At 35.2% G+C, this 19704-nt stretch overlaps 1 protein-coding gene across 1 annotated transcript in view; it reads left to right on the top strand.

Moving 5' to 3' along the window:
• LOC150092854 (caprin-1-like) overlaps positions 1–19704 on the top strand; it is a 156075-nt gene that overhangs the window by 62176 nt on the left and 74195 nt on the right. The window contains exons 6-7 of the mRNA XM_090414723.1: positions 1140–1360; positions 18781–18991. Of these exons, the coding sequence (XP_090270849.1) occupies positions 1140–1360; positions 18781–18991 (432 nt within the window). The remainder of the gene's footprint in view (positions 1–1139; positions 1361–18780; positions 18992–19704) is intronic.

The following is a 19704-nucleotide window of genomic DNA, read 5'->3' as shown; positions in this document are numbered from 1 at the left end:
CAACTTTTCCTATTTCATTGTGTCAGTTGCTTTCTCTAAAGCTTCAAAAAATTCCAACACTAGTAGAACATTCTGTGGGACCACAGGCACAAATTAGTCTCATTGTCTAGTTCCCCATTCTGATGTTTGTCCACATCACTCGACTTGAGACTGCCTGCCTTTCAAGATAAGTTTCATATTTAGTGTTGAATACTATGTCTAATCCTTTTCCTTGATTGTCATTGCCTGAATGTAACATTTTGAATTTATTGCTCAGAAAGATCTCGCCAGTTTTTGTCTTTTTTGTTTAAGTCACCCCTGTTACGTCGATCTGGTACTTATCTGATTCCTTAACCAGCTCCATTTCTTTGCCATTCAGTCTTCTTATGTTGATAGTACCGATCTTGAACTCTGGTGATTGTTTTAAGATTTGTTTCATTAACTGACTTTTCGATGTTTGCCCTGGTTCCCTGGCAAAAACAACGGGGTCTTGTTTAACCGGGCGACACCCCGGCTGGCATGAAATTTTGTAACATCATTTTATATTTTGGTTTAAGCCAATAAAAATACAATTTTGTTCGCTAAATCCAAAATTGCCTGCTCATCCTTGTTCGTTCAGTATCCAGGTAGATACCTAATAGGGTGTGCCACGAGAAGGTCAGATTGGACATTAGGTCAAGAGCCCTGGTCGGCGCTCTGCATTCCTTTAAAGGCTATGTAGAGGTCTCCTCTCAGTTATACAGCTTTGACCCTTAAGCACCCCAAATACTTATGCAGTATCTTGTGACCTAAAACTCAGTCATTGGATAAAAAATAACCACATTGATTGAGTTATTAGAAATCATTCATACTAATTGAAATGTTTTATTTTTGGTTGTTCATTTTGATTTGTCAGTTAGCAACTTCTGGTAAAAGAATATGCATCCCTTTCACCTCACTTCTGTGGTCTGACTTTCCATGCAGTCATGCAATTTTTGCCCATCATAAAAGTAGGGGTCTGCTATATATAATTCTGGTATTTAATATTTATTTCCACATATCTGTTGATGCGAAGAAAGCTGCTACTTGAAAATTTTGATTTTCAAGTCATATTATGTCTAAATACCAGTAATAATATGACTGAAACAAAGCATTTAATGTTCTTTAACTGCATACTGTAGATCAAAATATTAAAGATCTGCTTTCAAAAGTGTACGCAAGCGGATATTTTAGTTGCAGAGATTCAATGCAGGAAGAAGAAGAGGAAGCTATATCTAGTGAGGATGCTCCAGAAACAGAGGAAGAATTCACCCCACTAGAGGAGAATTTGCCAGTTGAAAAAGCTGAAGTAAATCAGGATGAACAAACATTGCCGGATTGCCATTTAAATGGCATAAAAGAGGTATTAAAATGTTGCTTTCTTTTTGCTTTGATAGTTTTTCTGATCTTTAATCTAATTATTGTCTTTAATAAAATTATTGCTTTGACACTTTCATGGATTCCCAGAACCTTTCCCATCATTGAGAACCCCCCCCCCCCTCCAACTTATGTGGCATCTCTTGTACTGCTTTTGCCTTGCAAAAGCAGTACAAGAGATGCCATATGGACCCTTATTCAGCACCTTTATTCATCTTTCACAGATAATTTCATTCTTTCTTCTCCTACCATGTATTAAAAAAATGTTCATTGCATCCATCATATAAAATTCTTTCATGTATTTATTTGCTGTATCTCCTCTTTCCACAATACACTGATTTCTGCAACCCATGGTAAACATTCTATAGTCTTAATATCATTGCAGTTACCCAACCCTGGTGCTGTTTCCTCATTTTCTCAAAACCAACCAAGATGCTGCAGGTTTGAATCCCACCAAGGGCATGGATGTTTGTGATTGTCCTACTAACTGTGTGTGGAAAGGGCATCTGCAACTCTGCCACTTCTTCTATCAGAAGACTTCACCTCCAAAACCCGGTGAGGTACAGGAGTAACCACATGGCATCTATGGACGTCAAATGTGTGTGGGGGGGAATTTTTTTTAATGTCCCATAATGTACTGTTTTCTTTCCCAGTACTTCATTGTTTCACCAAAATTCCCTTCCTTCTCGGTCGTCTGGAATGTTATCCTCTCAGTATCACAACCTGGTCTTCTCAGTACCAAGTGCAGACTTTCACTCGACAGTGTACGTTCACCTTTTGCACATAATGCTAGTCTGTTGCCTATTGAAAGAATGTTATACAAGTCATTCTTTATGTTGGATGTCTCTTCCAAACTACATCATTAGCAGATAACTCCATTTAAATAATAATGGTTTAGCGACATTGCCGCCATTCTAGTAGAATCACCTTTATTCTCTTTAACTATGCTCCTCATACACTAACTTTGGATATCTATCACGCACCCATTGTGTTATCCATATCTAGTCACCATAATTTATGTAGTAACCTGCTGTTATATTATTGTGTGAAAGGCCTTTGTAGTGTGGTATTCATTACCAAAGTCATTTATCACATAGCTATAGAGTGAGAGATTACCAAGTCGAGAATTTTCTCCATAAAGTTTCATATAACTATAATACAGAAAGTTGGCTGAGAGGTTAGCATATCTGCTCTCCATCCAAGAGGCTACAGAGTCAAACTCCACCATGGATGTTTGATTGTCCTACTAACTCTGTGTGGAAAGGGCATTTGCAACCCTACCCCTTCTAGCAGAATGCTTCACTCCCAAAACCCTGTGAGGTACAGGGGTGCTCGCACAACATCCAATACGATCAGATGTGAATAACTTTACAGAAATTCATATTGGATTTTTATTTGTTACTTTATTTTCTCAGCACTCCTTCCTAACTGAAAAAAAACTGTTTGTAGATCACATGCAGTGTCACCCCCTTACAACTCTAAGTAAGATTGTGATGTAATTTGTTGCCATATCTGAATGTTTTTACTAATTTCTTTCTTATTCAATATACCAGTTATGCTTATTCCGTTATCTGATGAACATTACAAACAGCGACTGATGAAAAGGAATCTTTCTAACAGGCAATACGTTAAAGATACCAAGGAATCTATGTGGTCTTTTTTAATCGAAGGTGAGTTAGCCGATCTCATATGGAGGTAGCAGGGTTTTTCTGTTGGAAACTCGGGGTTTTTCATTCTGCATACAGACAAATCGGCCCTTCAGAACACACGCAATTTACAGACAAAAAATACTAGTTGCTGTGGATGGTTGATGGGGATAGTTGTCCTAGTGGGTGTCCTCCCCGCAATGAGTCTTCGGACTCCTTGGAGGTGTCACGAATGATAATGATAATTGGACAATAGTTTTTAGTTAGATACTGTGTTTCCAGTGCAACAAATGGTTTTGCTCGAGTCTATACAGCATAGTGTCTGTGAGAGAGGACATGTGATTCATTAGTTAGTGCCGTTTTTATTGCAGCTGTCTCTAATTGCACTATTTGTTGAGAAATATATTACACAGACTGCAAAAGCCTCTGTATCTTATTCAGGGATAAAATAAAACAAATTTTTTTCTTGCATCTGCAGTATATAATGGCTGTTGGGAAGGCTTGTTAACCACGGGGAGCGAGTTACTATTACCTCAACGTGAACACATTTAAATATTTTTTGTGTGGGAAGTATATATGCAAAACGTTTTAATGTCTTTTTTTGTAAAGTGAAATCAGGGGTGTGAGTTATACACGAGGGCAAGTTATATTCAACGGTAAGCATTTTGCCGACAAGTTGACACCCTGCTCCGCTGATTTCTGTATAGAAGTCAGCGAAGCAGTGAGTTACAATGCATAAATATTTTTCTCACTACCGTTTTTTTTTTTTTTTTAATTAAACCAACATCATAAAAATAAATTTAATAATACAATAATAAATTTTACACTGAATAATATAAATTTTTGGTGATCAGAATGGGATATGTCAATGAAACTTACCACAAGTTAATTTAATGATGTTGGCCTCAGAAAACTACAATATTTTAGCATTAGGCCTTTGATTGATAACTAATTTAAATGTGTAGTTTTATATTTGTCAACATGCTACACAGTATACATAAGTGTACTAATACTTTTTATGATTATGCCATAATTAATTATTAATACTTATTTACTAAAATAAAGAGCGAAAAGGCTTCACATCGGCGATACAAAATTATATTAATTAAGTGGAAATTAAATCCAACATTATTTCAAAGCCGACTACAGAAACTATAGACGTTTCGTGCAAAATTTGACAGATCTTATGGGAATACACTCGCCGCCATACTAGTAGTTGCCCTAGCAGCTAGAGCAACTCGTAGTATGGCGGCGAGTGTATTCCCGTAAGTTCGCTGGTCAAATTTCCCATGAAACTTCTATTGTTACTATAGTCGGCTTTGAAATAATGTTGGATTTAATATCCACTTAATTTGTATAATATTAATACTTAATGTTAGTTTAATGTATGAACTTTAAAAAAATGAGAAAGGTATTTACGAGTAAGTTTGTTGGGACCAGGCCCTTGTCTTATAGAAAAAGCATTGAGAACCACTGATCCTTAGTATTCCCTGACTTTCGTTTTCTAATCGTACGTGCATTCATTATGCATTTAGCACCATGCATCCAGCAGTAGACAGAAATAAACAGCGGCAAGTGTATTATTGTTGTGCATGTGCACTGCATTTTGTTTTTGCTACTGTAAATGGGAATTATAAAGATAATTTAATTTAGGCATATAATATAATGTTGAATTTTTTGAAACTATAAAAAATGCATTTGATTTAAGTTTTGAATTATTTTGTTACAGTTCTACTGAAGATGGCTGGCAAAAATAAAAAACGAAAATTATCACAGTCAAGCAGCAGAGTTCCAAAGTTGGTGGACTGAAGAGTATTGCATGATTAACAAAGACAATAAAGCAATCTGTGCTTTATCTTCCTGGACAGTTGTGTGTCGAACGTCATCAGTAAAATGACATTATGAGACAAACCATAAATCCCTTCTTGAGAAAAGCAAGGACAAACAGAAAGAATTTATTGCTCGGGCAATTAAAAATAGAAATATTCAGTCCCTAATGAAATTTATCGGCAGTCGTTCAAATATAACTGCTGCTAGTTTTTTTTTGCCTCAAATTTAATTGCCAAACACAGGAAACCTTTTCGTCATGGGGAATATATAAAAGACGCATGGTTAAAATGCGCAGCAGTTTTCTTTGAAGATTTTGAAAAGAAGGAAATAATTAATCAAAGAATAAAAGATATGCCTTTGGCTAGAAACATGGTGAAAGATAGAATCTTGGAAATGGCTAAAAATATAACTCATCAGCAAAAAATAGATATAAAATCTTCTGGTTTAATTTCGCTTTGTCTTGATGAGAGTACAGAAATAACCGCATCAGCTCGTTTAGCAATTTTTATTAGTTATTATGTGTGGAATAATATCAAAGAAGAATTGATCAGCTTAACATCATTAGCAGCAACAACAAAAGGAAGAGATATTTGCAACGCAGTTGTAAATGCACTTGCTGAAAGAGATATAGATCTCTCCAAAATTGTATCTGTAACTACTGATGGTGCTCACAGTATGACTTTAGAGGAAAATGGGTTTCTCAGTTTATTTATCAAACGTATTGGACATTCAGTTCTGGGTTTTCATTGCATTATACATCAGGTTTTATGCGCAAAGGCTAGTTTCAAGCCACTGGAAGATATGAGCATTATAACAAAACTGGTCAATTTTATATCGGCACGTGCTTTAAATAAATGAAAGTTTATGAAATTATTAAGTGAGGTAAACTCAGCATACAATGGTTTACTTATGTACAACAACGTCCGATGGTTAAGTTGGGAAAGTTCTTCAAAGATTTGTTGAGTGTTTAGATGAGATCAGACTTTTTTACATAATGAGAAAATCATTGAAAAATATAATCAATTAATGAATGTCGAATGGCTTTCGAAATTAATGTTTTTTTACTGGTTTACAAGATTTTACAAGACAGTTATTGTCATGTTTGATTGAATCAAAGCATTCGAAGCTAAATTACCAATTTTTAACGTGACGTTATTTCCAATACCTTCCGATATTTTCCAAATACAAAAAAATCCTTTGCAGATCTAGAATCCCATGAAAATACAGATAGAGTTAAATTGACAAAAGAGTTTTCTAGTTATTCAATCGATAATCAATGAATTTTCTTCAAGATTTACACAGTTCAGCAATTTGCAGATGCATCAAAATTTATTTTAATGTCTGCAAATTTCGAGAGGCTGAATTTCATTCAGCTTCTCAAAAGGGGTTTCATTCAGCTTCTTAAAAATTCAGCCTTTCGAGAGGCTGAATTTTTAAGATATAGAAATGCAATTAATCAATTTTCAATCTAGTTCTATATGGAAACAAAAGTTTATCGATTTGAGAAACGACTTGGAAATAATGGAAAATGATCGATTATTGGGTGCAATTAAAAGGAATGCAGAAGAGGAAATATTGAGAACTTGGAATGCCATTCCTGAAATAAATTGAAAATAGGTTGATATGTATACGACAATGTGCATGTCAAATTATGAGTTCATTTTTATGAAATTCTATGTTAATTTTTAAACTTGTCTCAATAAAATTCTGCAATTACCGTATGTTATCGTGTATAATGCGAACTAGAAATTTTGTTTGAAAACTAGCCCTAAAATGCACGTCCAGGTATAATGCGATCTGTCAATCTTGTTCCATAACATTATAAATAATACAATACGTATTAACAAAAGAAATATTTATTTTAAAACAAAATGTCAAAATCCTTTAAATTCTTCATCTTTTGCATCATCAGTGTAGCATTTGTCATCATCGTCTTTATGCTCTCCATTTTGTGGTGCGTTATCCTCGCTTTCGTATATGATGTGATCTTCGGATTCATCCATTGAATTATTTATTCCACATTTCAGAAATGAGCGTTGAATCATTTCAGATGGTATCGAATCCCATGCTTCTTTAACCCAGCTGGTGACTAGGGTGATCTCAGGCTTCTGAAAATTCCCACCCTTTGTCATCTTCACCAAACTAGATGACATCCATTTTTCACGTAAGTGATCTTTAAACAGCTTATTCAAGCAGCTGCAAAACGGAAGTTAGACCTCCCGGTATGACTGCTAGGTCTCTACGTAGCTCACGTGCTTTCTCTTTGCTTGTCTCCGTTAAATGCGCCCGGAACATATCCCAGACTAGTATGCTTTGTTGACACAACAAGCTACCTGAACTTATGTTCCATACCTGATCCAACCACAATTGTACACCTTCTTCATTCATCCAACCTTTCTGATTGGAGCGAACAATTACACCTGGTGGAAATTTCATATGCTTTGGAATTTTCTTCCTTTTAAATATCACTGTCGGCTTTAATTTGGTTCCATCTGCCATGCATGCTAGAACAATGGTAAAATGCATTTTTTCATGTCCCATTGTTTTTATGAAAACCCCTTTTCACCAACTGAGTTTACTGTTCGATTCCCAGGCATATCAAAGTACATGTGCGTCTCATCCATATTGCCAATTTGGGAAAGTTCATATCCATGACACTTGCGTAATTTTATGATAAATTTATGGAAGGACTGCACTTTTTCTTCAAGCTGCTTTGGTAACTTCTGCGCAATTTTTGTTCAGTGTCGTAATGTTAATGCTTTGCGTTCTGTAAATCTGTTGCACCACCCAGGCAAAGCAAGAAAAGATGAAATACCTGGTGTGTCCTTGAATTCACCATTCTTGAGTTGTAGAGCTCGAAAACGATTTGCATTTCTTGTTACTATAATGCTATCTTGTCATTGCGTCAAAATCCATTCATTTAGCTCTTCTTCGAGTTTTGGAAAGGATGCTACATCTCCACGATGGGCACGTTTTGTTTTGGGGATTTTTTCAAGACTGTCTTTTTGCTTACGCCAAAATCTAATATTACTCTCTGCTACACCAAATTCTCTCATAGCAACACTGTTATTATGTTCTTCTGCAAACTGCACGACACGCAATTTAAATCCTGCTTCAAAAGTTGAACGTTTACATTTCTGTTGACTCATTTTCAAGCTAGGTTTGTTTAACGAATAATATTTAAAATGAACTGTGGTTAAACCGATATACCTAACTGTGCTCTATCATTCGGTGGCCAAGCGCGCATCGTATCTGCGCATAAAGCCAATAATGTAAGTAGCTTTATGCGCGCTCAGTTGCCGAATGCGAGTGGGTCAAGTAGATTTGGTTGCATAGGCATTAGGTAGTATATATTGTGTGTGCAAGTCTAATAAGGTGTTATATTTTTTAGGATCCGCATATAATGCTAACCCTTAACTTTGAGTAGTATTTTTTACCATAAATTTTTCGCATTATACACGATAATATACGGTAATTTTGTATTAATTTTTCCCCTATTAAAAACTGCCCGGCATGTCAACAACTTGATTTGTAAATTTTTGGCATGCACCAGCAACTCGATTTGTAAACTTTTGGCACGTATACATAAAAAGGTTCGCCACCAATGTCCTAAAACATGTTCCACTGTATTTTCTCCCTATATCATCATTCCTTGTATTTTGTAACCGAATTCTTGAATATATAACTGCATAGATCCCATTATTGGGTGATGATCTGAGAAAATATCAACACTTATTTATTTCAGACATCTAATAACATTTTTCTGCCCCTTTGCTGATGACAATATGATCTATTTGATTCTGTGTTTTGCATTTGGTGACACCCAGGTTACTTTATATATTCTCTCATGCTGGAAGATTGTGCCACCTATTACCAAGTTATATTTGCCACACAGTTCGATAAACGGTTCACCATTTACATTTCTCCCAAACCATGCTTACCCATTACATTCTCCAGCCCCCTCATTATTTGTGCTAACTTTAACATTGAAGTAGACACTCTTTACCATGTGTCATCATCTTATCAAGTAGACTGTAAAACTTTTCGTTTTCTTCAAGATATATTTTCATTTGGGGCATAGCACTGAACAACTCTAAGCCTTCTGAATTTAGTTTTAAGATTTACTGCTATTGTTTGTTCTAAAATTGGTTCCCATCAAATCAATCATCTTGACTAAATTTTTGATCATTAGAATAAAACTCTGTTGTATTATGTATACTAGTCATCCCTGAATAAAGAAACACATTCCCGTTGGGAAAATTTATTTTACCAATACCATTCCATCTTACTTCACTAATCCCCAATAATTCAGTTTTATATTTTTCCATATAATTTCTTAATTGTGCTAGTTTTCTTGTTTGATAGTGTTTTAACATTTTATTGGCAGTTCGTGTCTTAATTTTTCAAGTTTTGGTCAATTCCAAGAAGTCCATCCAATTTCTGCATTTATCTGACTTGATAAACAGTATTTAAATTTTTGGTGACTTACAGTATGTTAGCCAAGATTTCCTATTCTGGTAGTAGGACTACTCCCTCAGCCCTACTCCCCTTACCATGTGTTATATAGATGTGTTATTTATGCAAGCATTTACTCCTGTGCGATGTTTTGGTTATACTGCTAATACCTGGTCACCAGAGCCTCGTTTGTGATAACAGGTTCTACCACAAAAAATGGCGAGGGTGGTATTTCAGTGAGAGGACTATGTTATATATCATGAAGTCATCATCATCATCATCATCAAATTCCTGCCATGTACCCTCAAGGGGTGTACAGGATATGACAGTACTACATGAAAAAATTACATCATCACTAACTTCCTATCTACAATTTTCCTCCAAATCAGTCTGTTACTTGTCAAGACTCCAACATTATCGGATCTTATATTTCTATCGTCTAAGGCACTTTGTACCGTATCAATCCACCTATATCTTGGTCTTCCTCTGGGTCGTTTTCCTGCCAACCTGGCAGAGAACACTTGTTTTGCTAATCTTTCCTCTCCCATTCTATTTAAGTGACCATACCATCTGAGATCATGAAGTCAAGGACTTAATAATATTACACAGTCCATCCCTTAGAATCCTTGGCATATTTTAGAATGAGGTTTTGGTTATACTGCTAATACCTAGTCACCAGAGCCTCATTTGTAATAACAGGTTCTACCACAAAAAAAGGCAAGGGTGGTATTTGAGTGAGAGAAACTGTATATATCATGAGTCAAGGACTTAATAATATTACACAGTTACCATCCCTTAGAATCCTTGGCATATTTTAGAATGAGATTTTCATCTATCTATCCATATGGATCCTAATATGTTGACATTTTTGCGCTTTGAAAATGTACAAATCAAGATTTCAAAGTTTCTTTTCAAAAAATAATCTTCATTCTGGGATTAAATTTACCTTCAAAAAGGAAATGCAGAGTATTACATTTTCTGGATGTTCATCTCATTCTAGATCAGTTTGCTGCAAGTTTTTTTTTCTTCCAGCTTGTGTGGATCAGTCCTCTGCTTATCATCCTTCCAAACAGTATGAAGTAATTGACATTCTTGTCTCTTTCTCTGCATATGCAACTCAGGATAAAGGCCACATGATCCTTATTCTGTATGTGTCAGCTACCTCTGAATGTGTTATGAGAGTTCTAGGGCAGTTTGACTTATTGGCACATACGAACCCATCCACAAACCTTAATTTGGTCCATGCAAGCCATTCAGCTGATAAGTCAGATTTTCCTAGCAGGTAGTTGATGTTAGCCATTTAGGATAATACTAAATTGCTTCATTGAAGCATCCTAAAATATGAATGTTTGTTTTAAAAAAACTTTGGAGTCTTGTTATATCATCCAAATTGTAATCACAGTGTTGGACTTTCTTTGGTATTCATAAAGTTTGGGAAATTGTAATTACACATTGCATAAAATGATATAAGTTTTTTTTTTTCTTTATGAATTTAGATTTCCTGAAATTTTTTCCATGTAGCGCCAAGGTTAACATAAGAGTTAAGCTTCGTGGACAAGATGCTGATCTCTTGATTACCTGTAATACTTCATATTAAATGTTTAATATTACTGATCATTGTGTTTAATTTAAAAAAAAAAAAAATATTATTATTATCCTATGGTATTATTACACCAGATCATAGAGGTCAAGTTCATATATTTTATACAGCACCTTTTCTGGGTTGTTATAGAGTTCACATTTGGAAATATTCATACAGTTTAGCAAATGCATTGGTGATGCTTCCTCGATGTTACAGATTTTGCAGGTGAGGAAGACTTTTATGCCATTGCTAAATTTGATTGGTCTTGCGTGGCCGGTCTTGAGGCGAGAAATCATGGTAGTGGCACTGCTATTAAACTTCGAGCTGATGGTAGCTCCTGCTGAGTGCCAGTGGTGAGTCATGTCCTGAAGAATTGTTCTTTTTATGATTTCTTTTTGGGTGGTTTTAAAAAGATCGAAATCTGTAGTATCACTTGATGTTGCGGCCATTTTTGTTACTTCATCTGCAGTTTCGTTTTCCTTTAATCCCACATGGGATGGGATCCATTGGAAGATTATTTTGGAATCCTTATGTAGTTTATGTTTTTTGCTATGTCTCTAAGTATTTCTTGATGGCTAGTGTAGCAGTTCTTAATAGCTTGAAGGGCTGCTAAGGAATCTGTGAAAAATATAAACTCCTCGGGTTTTGTTTGTCCAAATATTGCAGGGCTATGTTAATGGCTATTAATTCTGCATGGTATGAGTTGCATCGAATACTGTTAGTTGTTTCTAGTTCTATATTATGAGAGCCATAGATGAGTATGCCAGTCCTAGAATTGCCATTTGGATTTTTGGAGCCATCTGTGTAGATCTTTATTGAGTCAGGTCCATATTCTATTATTTTTGAAAGGGCTAATGATCTCAAGATTTTAGGGTTTTCTAGGCTTTTTTTCTCATGTTTCCCTATTTCAGAGTTGATAACTATATTTTTCCTGTCTTGATTTGGAGGAAATGCTGGGTAGTCGACTATTTTATTTGGACAATCCAAGGGATTTTATTTTTTATGATTTCATGCACTGTTGATTTTTTTCTTTATTCTGTTTGTTGGTTTCCAGTTTTTAAAAAGTTCACTTGTTCTATGATGTGCAAGGTTGGTTCTTTTTTTCTCCAAATTTGGTCAGATTTTCTTGCCGCCTAATTTTTAAAGGAACAAGGTTGGATTCGAATTCTGCTATTTTTCCAGGAGTTGTATTCCTTAGTCCACATATGATTTTAGCTGCATTTTTCTCAATTTTTATAATCTTGTCTAAACTGGTTTGTGATGTTTGCATATAGGCAAAGCATATTCCATTATGGGATGGATAATAGAGGTATATGTGACTTTTAAGGTTTTAGCATCAGCTCCCCCTCTTTACCTGAGATACTTTTCATGATATTTAGTCTTCTTTTTGCTCTGACTGCAACATTGTTGATATGTTTATTGAAGCTTAGCGATGGATCCAGAGTAACTCCAAGGTATTTGGGGTTTTCATTAAATGTAATTAGTTGACTGTTTAGCTTAATCTTTGGTCTCCACTTTCTGAGGTGGTTATTAATAGTAAAAACACAGATTTCTGATTTAGTAGGGTTAATTTTGATTTTTTGGTTTTCACAGTATGTAGCTAAACTTTCAATGACTTTGTTTGACCTTCTGCTGTTTCTAGGTTGTTGTGAGCTGAAAATAGGACCAAATCATCAGCAAACATAGCTATCTTTGTTTCTTTATATTTTTATCTAAGTCATTTAAGTAGATGGAAGAAAGGAGTGGGTTCAAAATGCTACCTTGAGGGAGTCCCTGGTTTATTTTCACTTTCTTGGAAAAGGTATTATTTATTCTAACTCAAATTGTTCTATTTCTTAGAAAATCTTAGATCCAGTTAAGAACTTTCCCTTCTATTCCAATATGACAAAGTTTGGAAAAGAGTTTCTGCCTCCACACCTTGTCAAAGACATTGCTAAAATCTATAAAAGCTGCAATGGTGGATTTGGTAGGTTTGGTCTGGAAGTTATCTTGAATTGTCTGGGTTAAGTAGAAAAGTTGATCAGTTGTTGAGTGATTTCTTCTAAAGCAGCCTGAAAATGTGGTAGTATACTATTTTTGATTAGATAGTAATTCAAACGTTGGAGTACCATTTTTTCCATTAATTTGCCTGGAATTGAAGTCATAACTTCCTGGTTGGTCTTGCGGTTTGTTAGACTTTAAGATTGGTATGATTGTGGCTGTCTTCCAATCTTTCGGAACTTTTCCTTGTTTTAGGCTATTGTTATATAGGCGAAGTAGCCAATCTAGGGCTAGGGAAGGAAGATGTTTGATCATAATTCCTTGTATGTTATCTGGTCCACATGATTTATTTATATCTAGTCTCTCCAAGGCATCTCCCAATTCAGAGATTGTAAATGGATCCCAAAATAGTTAGTTTTGATATTTTGGGGAGTTTGCAGCATTTTTCTGCTGTTGAGCCTGTTTTGATATTTGATGGTCTTTCCTAGTATTCATCTCTAGTTTGCATATATTTTGAAAATGAAAGGCCAAGGTATTTGCAATCTCCCTCTCTCCAATTTTGATATTTCCATCTGGATCTTTTAGCGTGTTAGTCTCACTTGCCTTTGGTAGGTCTCTTTGTAAGTTAGCAGTCAGTTTCCAAAGTTTGGTATCTGAAGTGTTTGGATTTAAGTTGTGGCAAATTTCTTGCCATTAGTTCTTTGTAATATATTATATTTTTGTTTAATTTCAGCATTTATCTTGTTGTACTTGATGTTTCTGGAGAGCTTCCAATTTTTAAGATGTTAAATAATTAATTTCGTTTAGTTATTTTACTGGCAAGTTCCTGGTGAACCTTTGTGTAGTTTGAAATAACTTTTCTCCTGTAGCCCTTTGGGATAGTTTTCTTTGCTGCATTTAGGATAGTATTCTTCCAAGTTATATAGTCTTTGTCTAAGTCATCATGGTATGTGTGATCTTTCAGCATTTTACTTACTTCATCCTTGTATTTCTCTCAATTTTCCTTCTGGAAGTTCCAATGATATTTTCTTTTTTGGGTGGGGTCTAGTCATTTTTGGGTTTCAGATTGATTAATATTGGAGTATGATCGCTTCCTACTGGTTCCAAAACAGACCAAATAGCTTTGTCGTGAAGATCAGGAGACACTGCAGTGATATCTAGGGCATCTTTTATACCATAAGAATGAGACAGATAATTAGGTTCTCCACTGTTGAGAGTTATTAGTCCTGTTTCATCTAAGAAATTACTCAGGTTTTCTCCTCTTGGGTTTATTTCTTCAGAACCCCATAACAGGTGTTTTGCTATTCATGTCTCCTAGGATAATGGAGTTTTCTTCAATGAGATGGGATAGATTGGAAAGATTTGGTCCATGTTTGTCAGGAGGATGATAACAATTGAATATGTTTAATGGCTTTTTACTTGGTTTCAGTATTTGGATTCCTTGTGTTTCAGTTCCTTCTGATACTATGTCTAACTCAACAACTTTATATGACAAGTTTCAAATTAGTGTCAGCAGCCCTCCTCCATTTTGGTCCGTAGGCCTATCTTGTCTTATGATTTCATAGTTTTTAATGTTTAGTCTGTTGGTTTGTCTAAGTTTGGTTTCCTGAATGCAGATAATATTAGCATCATGTTTGTCAGCTAGTAGTAATAGTTCATTTAGTTTTTCTTTGCTTGCTGGGGTAACGATACCATTTAAATTACATTGGATGATATTAATATTTCTGGTAATGGGTGGAATGATTTGATCATTTCTCAAACTCTGACATCATTTCCAAATCAAGAGTCGCGTCGGCTGCCCCGTAAGCGGTAGCATAAATATAATCACTGAAATTTGTCTCCATGGTGGGAAAAAGAAGAAATGCTGCTGTCGTTAGATCATCCAGAGGGCACCACAATTAGGTGACAGTCAAACTTTGCCCTCCATCATGTTTAATAACAAATTTAATTGGAAAACATACTTTATTATTATTATTATTATTCCTGACACCTCCAAGGAGTCTGAAGATTCATCGCGGGAGGACACCTACGACTGTCTCAACCACTACACCGAACCTCTACTACGAATCATCTCCATCAACGCCATCTATATACGAATATTCTTTACTTGAATATTCTTTAATGGAAAGATGATCAAATAGGGTAGGAGTCAGTAGATGTGTAATCTTATTAAGCAAGAGCTTCATTAAAAAGAGGAAAAAAAAGATGATGTGGAAGGAATACCGTGTGCTTAAGGATGATGTCTGTTATGAAAATTATAAGCAGCACACTAGAATAGTTGCAACACTTGTAGGGAAAGCTAAGTCTGAGTATGAAAAGAAACTGGCTCTGCAAGCTAAAGACAACCCACAAGCTATTGATGTGCTACAAGTAAAAGAATGAATGTGAAAGAATAACTCTTCAGAATGCAGATAGCGTGACAACAACAGATGCAGCAGAGGTTGTTCAACTAATGAGTGCCCATTTGCTAAAAGCTATCAACCTAATGTATGTAACATTGAGTTCACTGCTACCTTTTTACTAAATGAAGAAACTCAGGTGTATGAAGAGGAGGTATTAGAGCATTGCACAAACTAAATAAGAATTCAACAATAGGATCCAATGGGATATCAGCACGGGTGCTAAAAGAGTGTTTAGCTGAACTAGCTATTCTTTTGACCAAGCTATGTAATTTGAGTCTCAGAAGAGGAAAGAGTCTGCAGGAATGGAAAGATTGTACTTCAATTCCATTTTACAAGAGTGGTTCCATGACTGATATATCCAACTATCGATCAATCAGTATCTTAGGAGTGGTGGTGAAGATTTTAGAAAAATTGGTTAGGGCTCTCAAAGAGGGGTGATACGATTGAGACTTACAAACTTCTGAAAGGATCATACAGGATTTCAGTTGATGTTGACAGAGAATCTCTACTTTGCAATGAACAGCATGGGTTTACTAAGGGAAGGTAATGTTTAAGCAACTTGCTTACATTCTATAATAATGTTACCAATGAACTAGACAAGGAGAATGGATACACCATGATATTTTTAGATTTGGCTAAGACTTTTGACAGAATACAGCATTGGAAGACTGTTGCATTAATTGGAAAATATGGGTTTGGATTATAAAGTGCTTAAGAGGATGGCTGACTGACAAGTATCAAAAAGTTGTATATACAGGGGATGTGAGTCTGCAAGATTTAAGTTAACTAGTGGTGTAGCATAGCACAAGGATCAGTCCTTGTTCCACTGTTATTCAATCTGTACATTAATGATATTGGGAAGGATTTGAAAGGTGACATACAGCTATTTGCTGACGATGCAAAGATAGGTAGAGTAATCAGGAATGCTGCTGATAAGCAATACTTGCAGAATGATTTGAATAGGCTAGAATTGTGGGCATGGGAAAATGGATGTCAGTTCAATGTCAGTCATGTAGCAAAGATTGCAAATACAACTCTAAAGATAAGGATGTCATTTTGCCTCTTTACAAGGCCTTGATAAGATTTCACTTGGACTATTGCACAGGTCTGGTCTCCTGGTTTGTGAGATTCTAATATATTGGAGAGAGTACAAAGGAGAATGTTAAAAATGATATGAGGATTGTGGAATACTGATTATGAAGACAGATTGAGAATTTGTAGACTGTAGACCGGAGAAAAAAGGGGTGATACGATTGAGACTTACAAACTTCTGAAAGGGTCATACAGGATTTCAGTTGATGGAATTTTTCAATTTACAGAGGGTGGGGAAAGGAAGTGGGCATCCTTGGAAGCTGAGAATGAATGCAGGTAAGGAGATGAGGGCTAAATTTTCCTCTCATAGGTAGTGCATGATTGGAATGGATTGCCATTGGATGTTGTGTGTGTGTGTCTGTGCAAGCAGTGTGAATGAGTTCAAGAATAAGTATGATAGCTGGTGCGTGTAGTATGTGGTCTCCTTCGATGAGTCCCTGACTCTCTGTAGGTCTCTCATAATATTGTTGCGAAGAATTGCGACGAATAATAATATTCGTCGCACTTTCTTTTGAAAGTTTGTTTACTTAAAAGATTTATTTTATCAGTTAACCAAAAAGGTTTGTACAGTTTTCGGTAGAGTTCGCTGTGATGACTTGTTTTATTTTGTAGTGGTTTGCAGAGCACGTTTATGTGCATTATAAGGCACAGATATGCATCAGTCAATTGGTATGCTCTAACTTGGTATTTACTTTTTTCTGTGACTGAACTCTTTTAAAATGTCAGTTGAATCCGGTGTCATTTTGGCTTGTGTGTTTTACAAATTTAAACTCTGTTCAGATGCTTCAGAAGCTTTCCATAAGATATGCTTGGCATTTAAAAGATGCTGTATCATTGGTTGTCACCAAACAATCCAGTACTGCACTCTTCAAAGGCACCGCTTCATCCCCAGAAGACTATGCTTTGTGTGTGGCGATTGGAGCCTGTATTGTCCTATATGAGTTTCTTGCTGCAGACCAATCAGTTATTGCCGAGATCTACTTGAAGCAACTCGAGCATGTGCCGGATGCATTACTTCAGAAACAGCCAGGACTACATAAGCAGAAGAAAGTGGTATTCTTACAGGATAGTGCAGACCCTCATACTGCAAATCTTACCTGTGAGAAGCTTTGGGATGGGAGATACTCACTCATCTTCCATATTCTCCAAGCAATTATTCACCTTTTTTTTTGGTGCTAGATCTGTGAAATAGACAGTTCCATAATAAAACAGAGATTGAAGTGGAGGTTACCAGGTTTATTACTTCTAAAAACAAAACATTTTATGAAAGTGGAATTTACAAACTTCTACAAGCTATTCTGAAAAACCGTACAAACTTTTTTGGTTACCTGATATTTAGCAGAGAACTTGGCAATGAAGCTAATATAGTATTAGATTGAAAATGCCAAATGTATAGAATCAGTACACAAATTTGGAAATGAAAAATAGCAATAGTATGATACAGTAAGCCAAAAAGAGAGAGCAAAAACTTAAAAGCAAGAAATATCAAAACTTATACTATACATAGCTAGCCAGCAGTAATGATAGTTTGCTAGCCATTTTGAATCAAATTGTCAGATAATCTGACTCACAAAACCACTTCTGTTTGAGTGATTTTGTGGATTCATTATGATTAAATTTATAAACAAGATAAGACTAAATTTCATTTTGACTGAAACTCATCGTTTCTCTGACTTGACTTAATTTGATGTAGTGTCCTCGCAAATGTTCAGTGTTTTTGGAAAGTTAGAAGCCATACATAGATTAAGTTTGGGCTATGTAATGGATAGCTCAGTGAAATTAGTGTAGTGAAGCTCTGGAATCGCTCATGCACTTTTGTGAGACTATACGTTGTCACGTTGGGCGAAAAGCTGATGCATATTAAGGATTAACTCATTATATGTAGCAGGATTGTTATCCTTGCCTTCCGTTTTTGGATTTCATCATAATGCTTAAGGTTATTCTGATGCCAATTCAGAACCTACAACATTTGTGCTCCCAAAAGCAGTCTAGAAATTGCATCACTGATAGTAAGTTCAGCGTGAAACAGTATTGTCTCCTGCTTATTTAAAAACAAAAATAATTTGCTAATGAACATCAACTGCAGTCTTTTTTTTTTTTTTTTTTCGCATCTAGAAACTTAGTCACTGCACTTTTTGTGTATACTAACTTTATCTCTGCTGTGTCATTTTCATTGCTATGATTTAGAAACTGCTAGCAGGAAATCTGGTAAACTTAACCAGAGCCCACAAAACTCCATGCTTAAGACAGTTCTTTAATTAAAAAATGAATTGGTATTTTTTGATGAATACCCATACTATTTATAACTTTTATGCATTGCTACATTATGAATACTAATCACATTCAGAATGTTTTTGCTTGAACTTGAGAAATATCCTGAAATTTAGTTATGTTATTAAAATATTAAACCCAAATACAGCAACAAAATGAGGAGGAAGAACAAGAAAAGAATGTGGAGATAGTTGATCCTTCTGCTGATATTCCATATGAAGATAATACATATCCTTCAGATGATGTTTCTGATTCCTCGCCATCTAGTTTAATCAACCAAAATTGCCCTCTGCATGAAGTACTTCCAATTAAAGGAGGACATTTTAGTTTCCTGCAAGAATCGCAGATTGATCTTGAATGTAAGTGGTTTCTATTGTATACAAGTGTTGATCATAGCAAAGGACATTAATAAATAATTGTATTGCTATTGTAATTATTTTGCTAGTACTTACATGTATTTCAAGTAAATGTTTATTAAGAAAAATCAGAATTCTTCTATAAGAATACAGTTTTGGCTCCTTAAAATCCCAATTTTAGTAGTTGTCATGATAATTCATTATTCAGATTTAAAAAAAAAAAAAAATGTGTACATACATTCTAGCTATGTCATTATTCTAAACTTAAATTTCATGAAACTACTAATTATATTACTACTGAGTTTAATAGCATGATTATTGTATACAGGAGCCTACTTATTCAACCTTGTTGTCTGGAATTTGTAATGGTATAATTAAGACATGGAAACCATGGAACAATTGTGCTAATATAAATCAGAAGTAATTTAAAAAAATTAAAAAATTTACCTTTAAATTTAAAAAATTATTTAAAAAAAAAATCTAATTACATCATCAAATTCCTGACATGTACCCTCAAGGGGTGTACAGGATATGATAGTACTACATGAAAAATTTACATCATTACTAACTACCTATCTACAATTTTCCTCCAAATCAGTCTGTTACTTGTCATGACTCCAATATTATCATTATCAGATCTTATATTTCTATCGTCTAAGGCACATTGTACTGTATCAATCCACCTATATCGTGGTCTTCCTCTGGGTCATTTTCCT

This window comes from Typopeltis vanoorti, chromosome 25 (assembly GCF_054136105.1).
Source record: "Typopeltis vanoorti isolate ZY-2024b chromosome 25, IOZ_Tvanoo_1.0, whole genome shotgun sequence".
NCBI lineage: Eukaryota > Metazoa > Arthropoda > Arachnida > Uropygi > Thelyphonidae > Typopeltis > Typopeltis vanoorti.
This window is presented reverse-complemented; position numbering and strand designations above follow the sequence as displayed.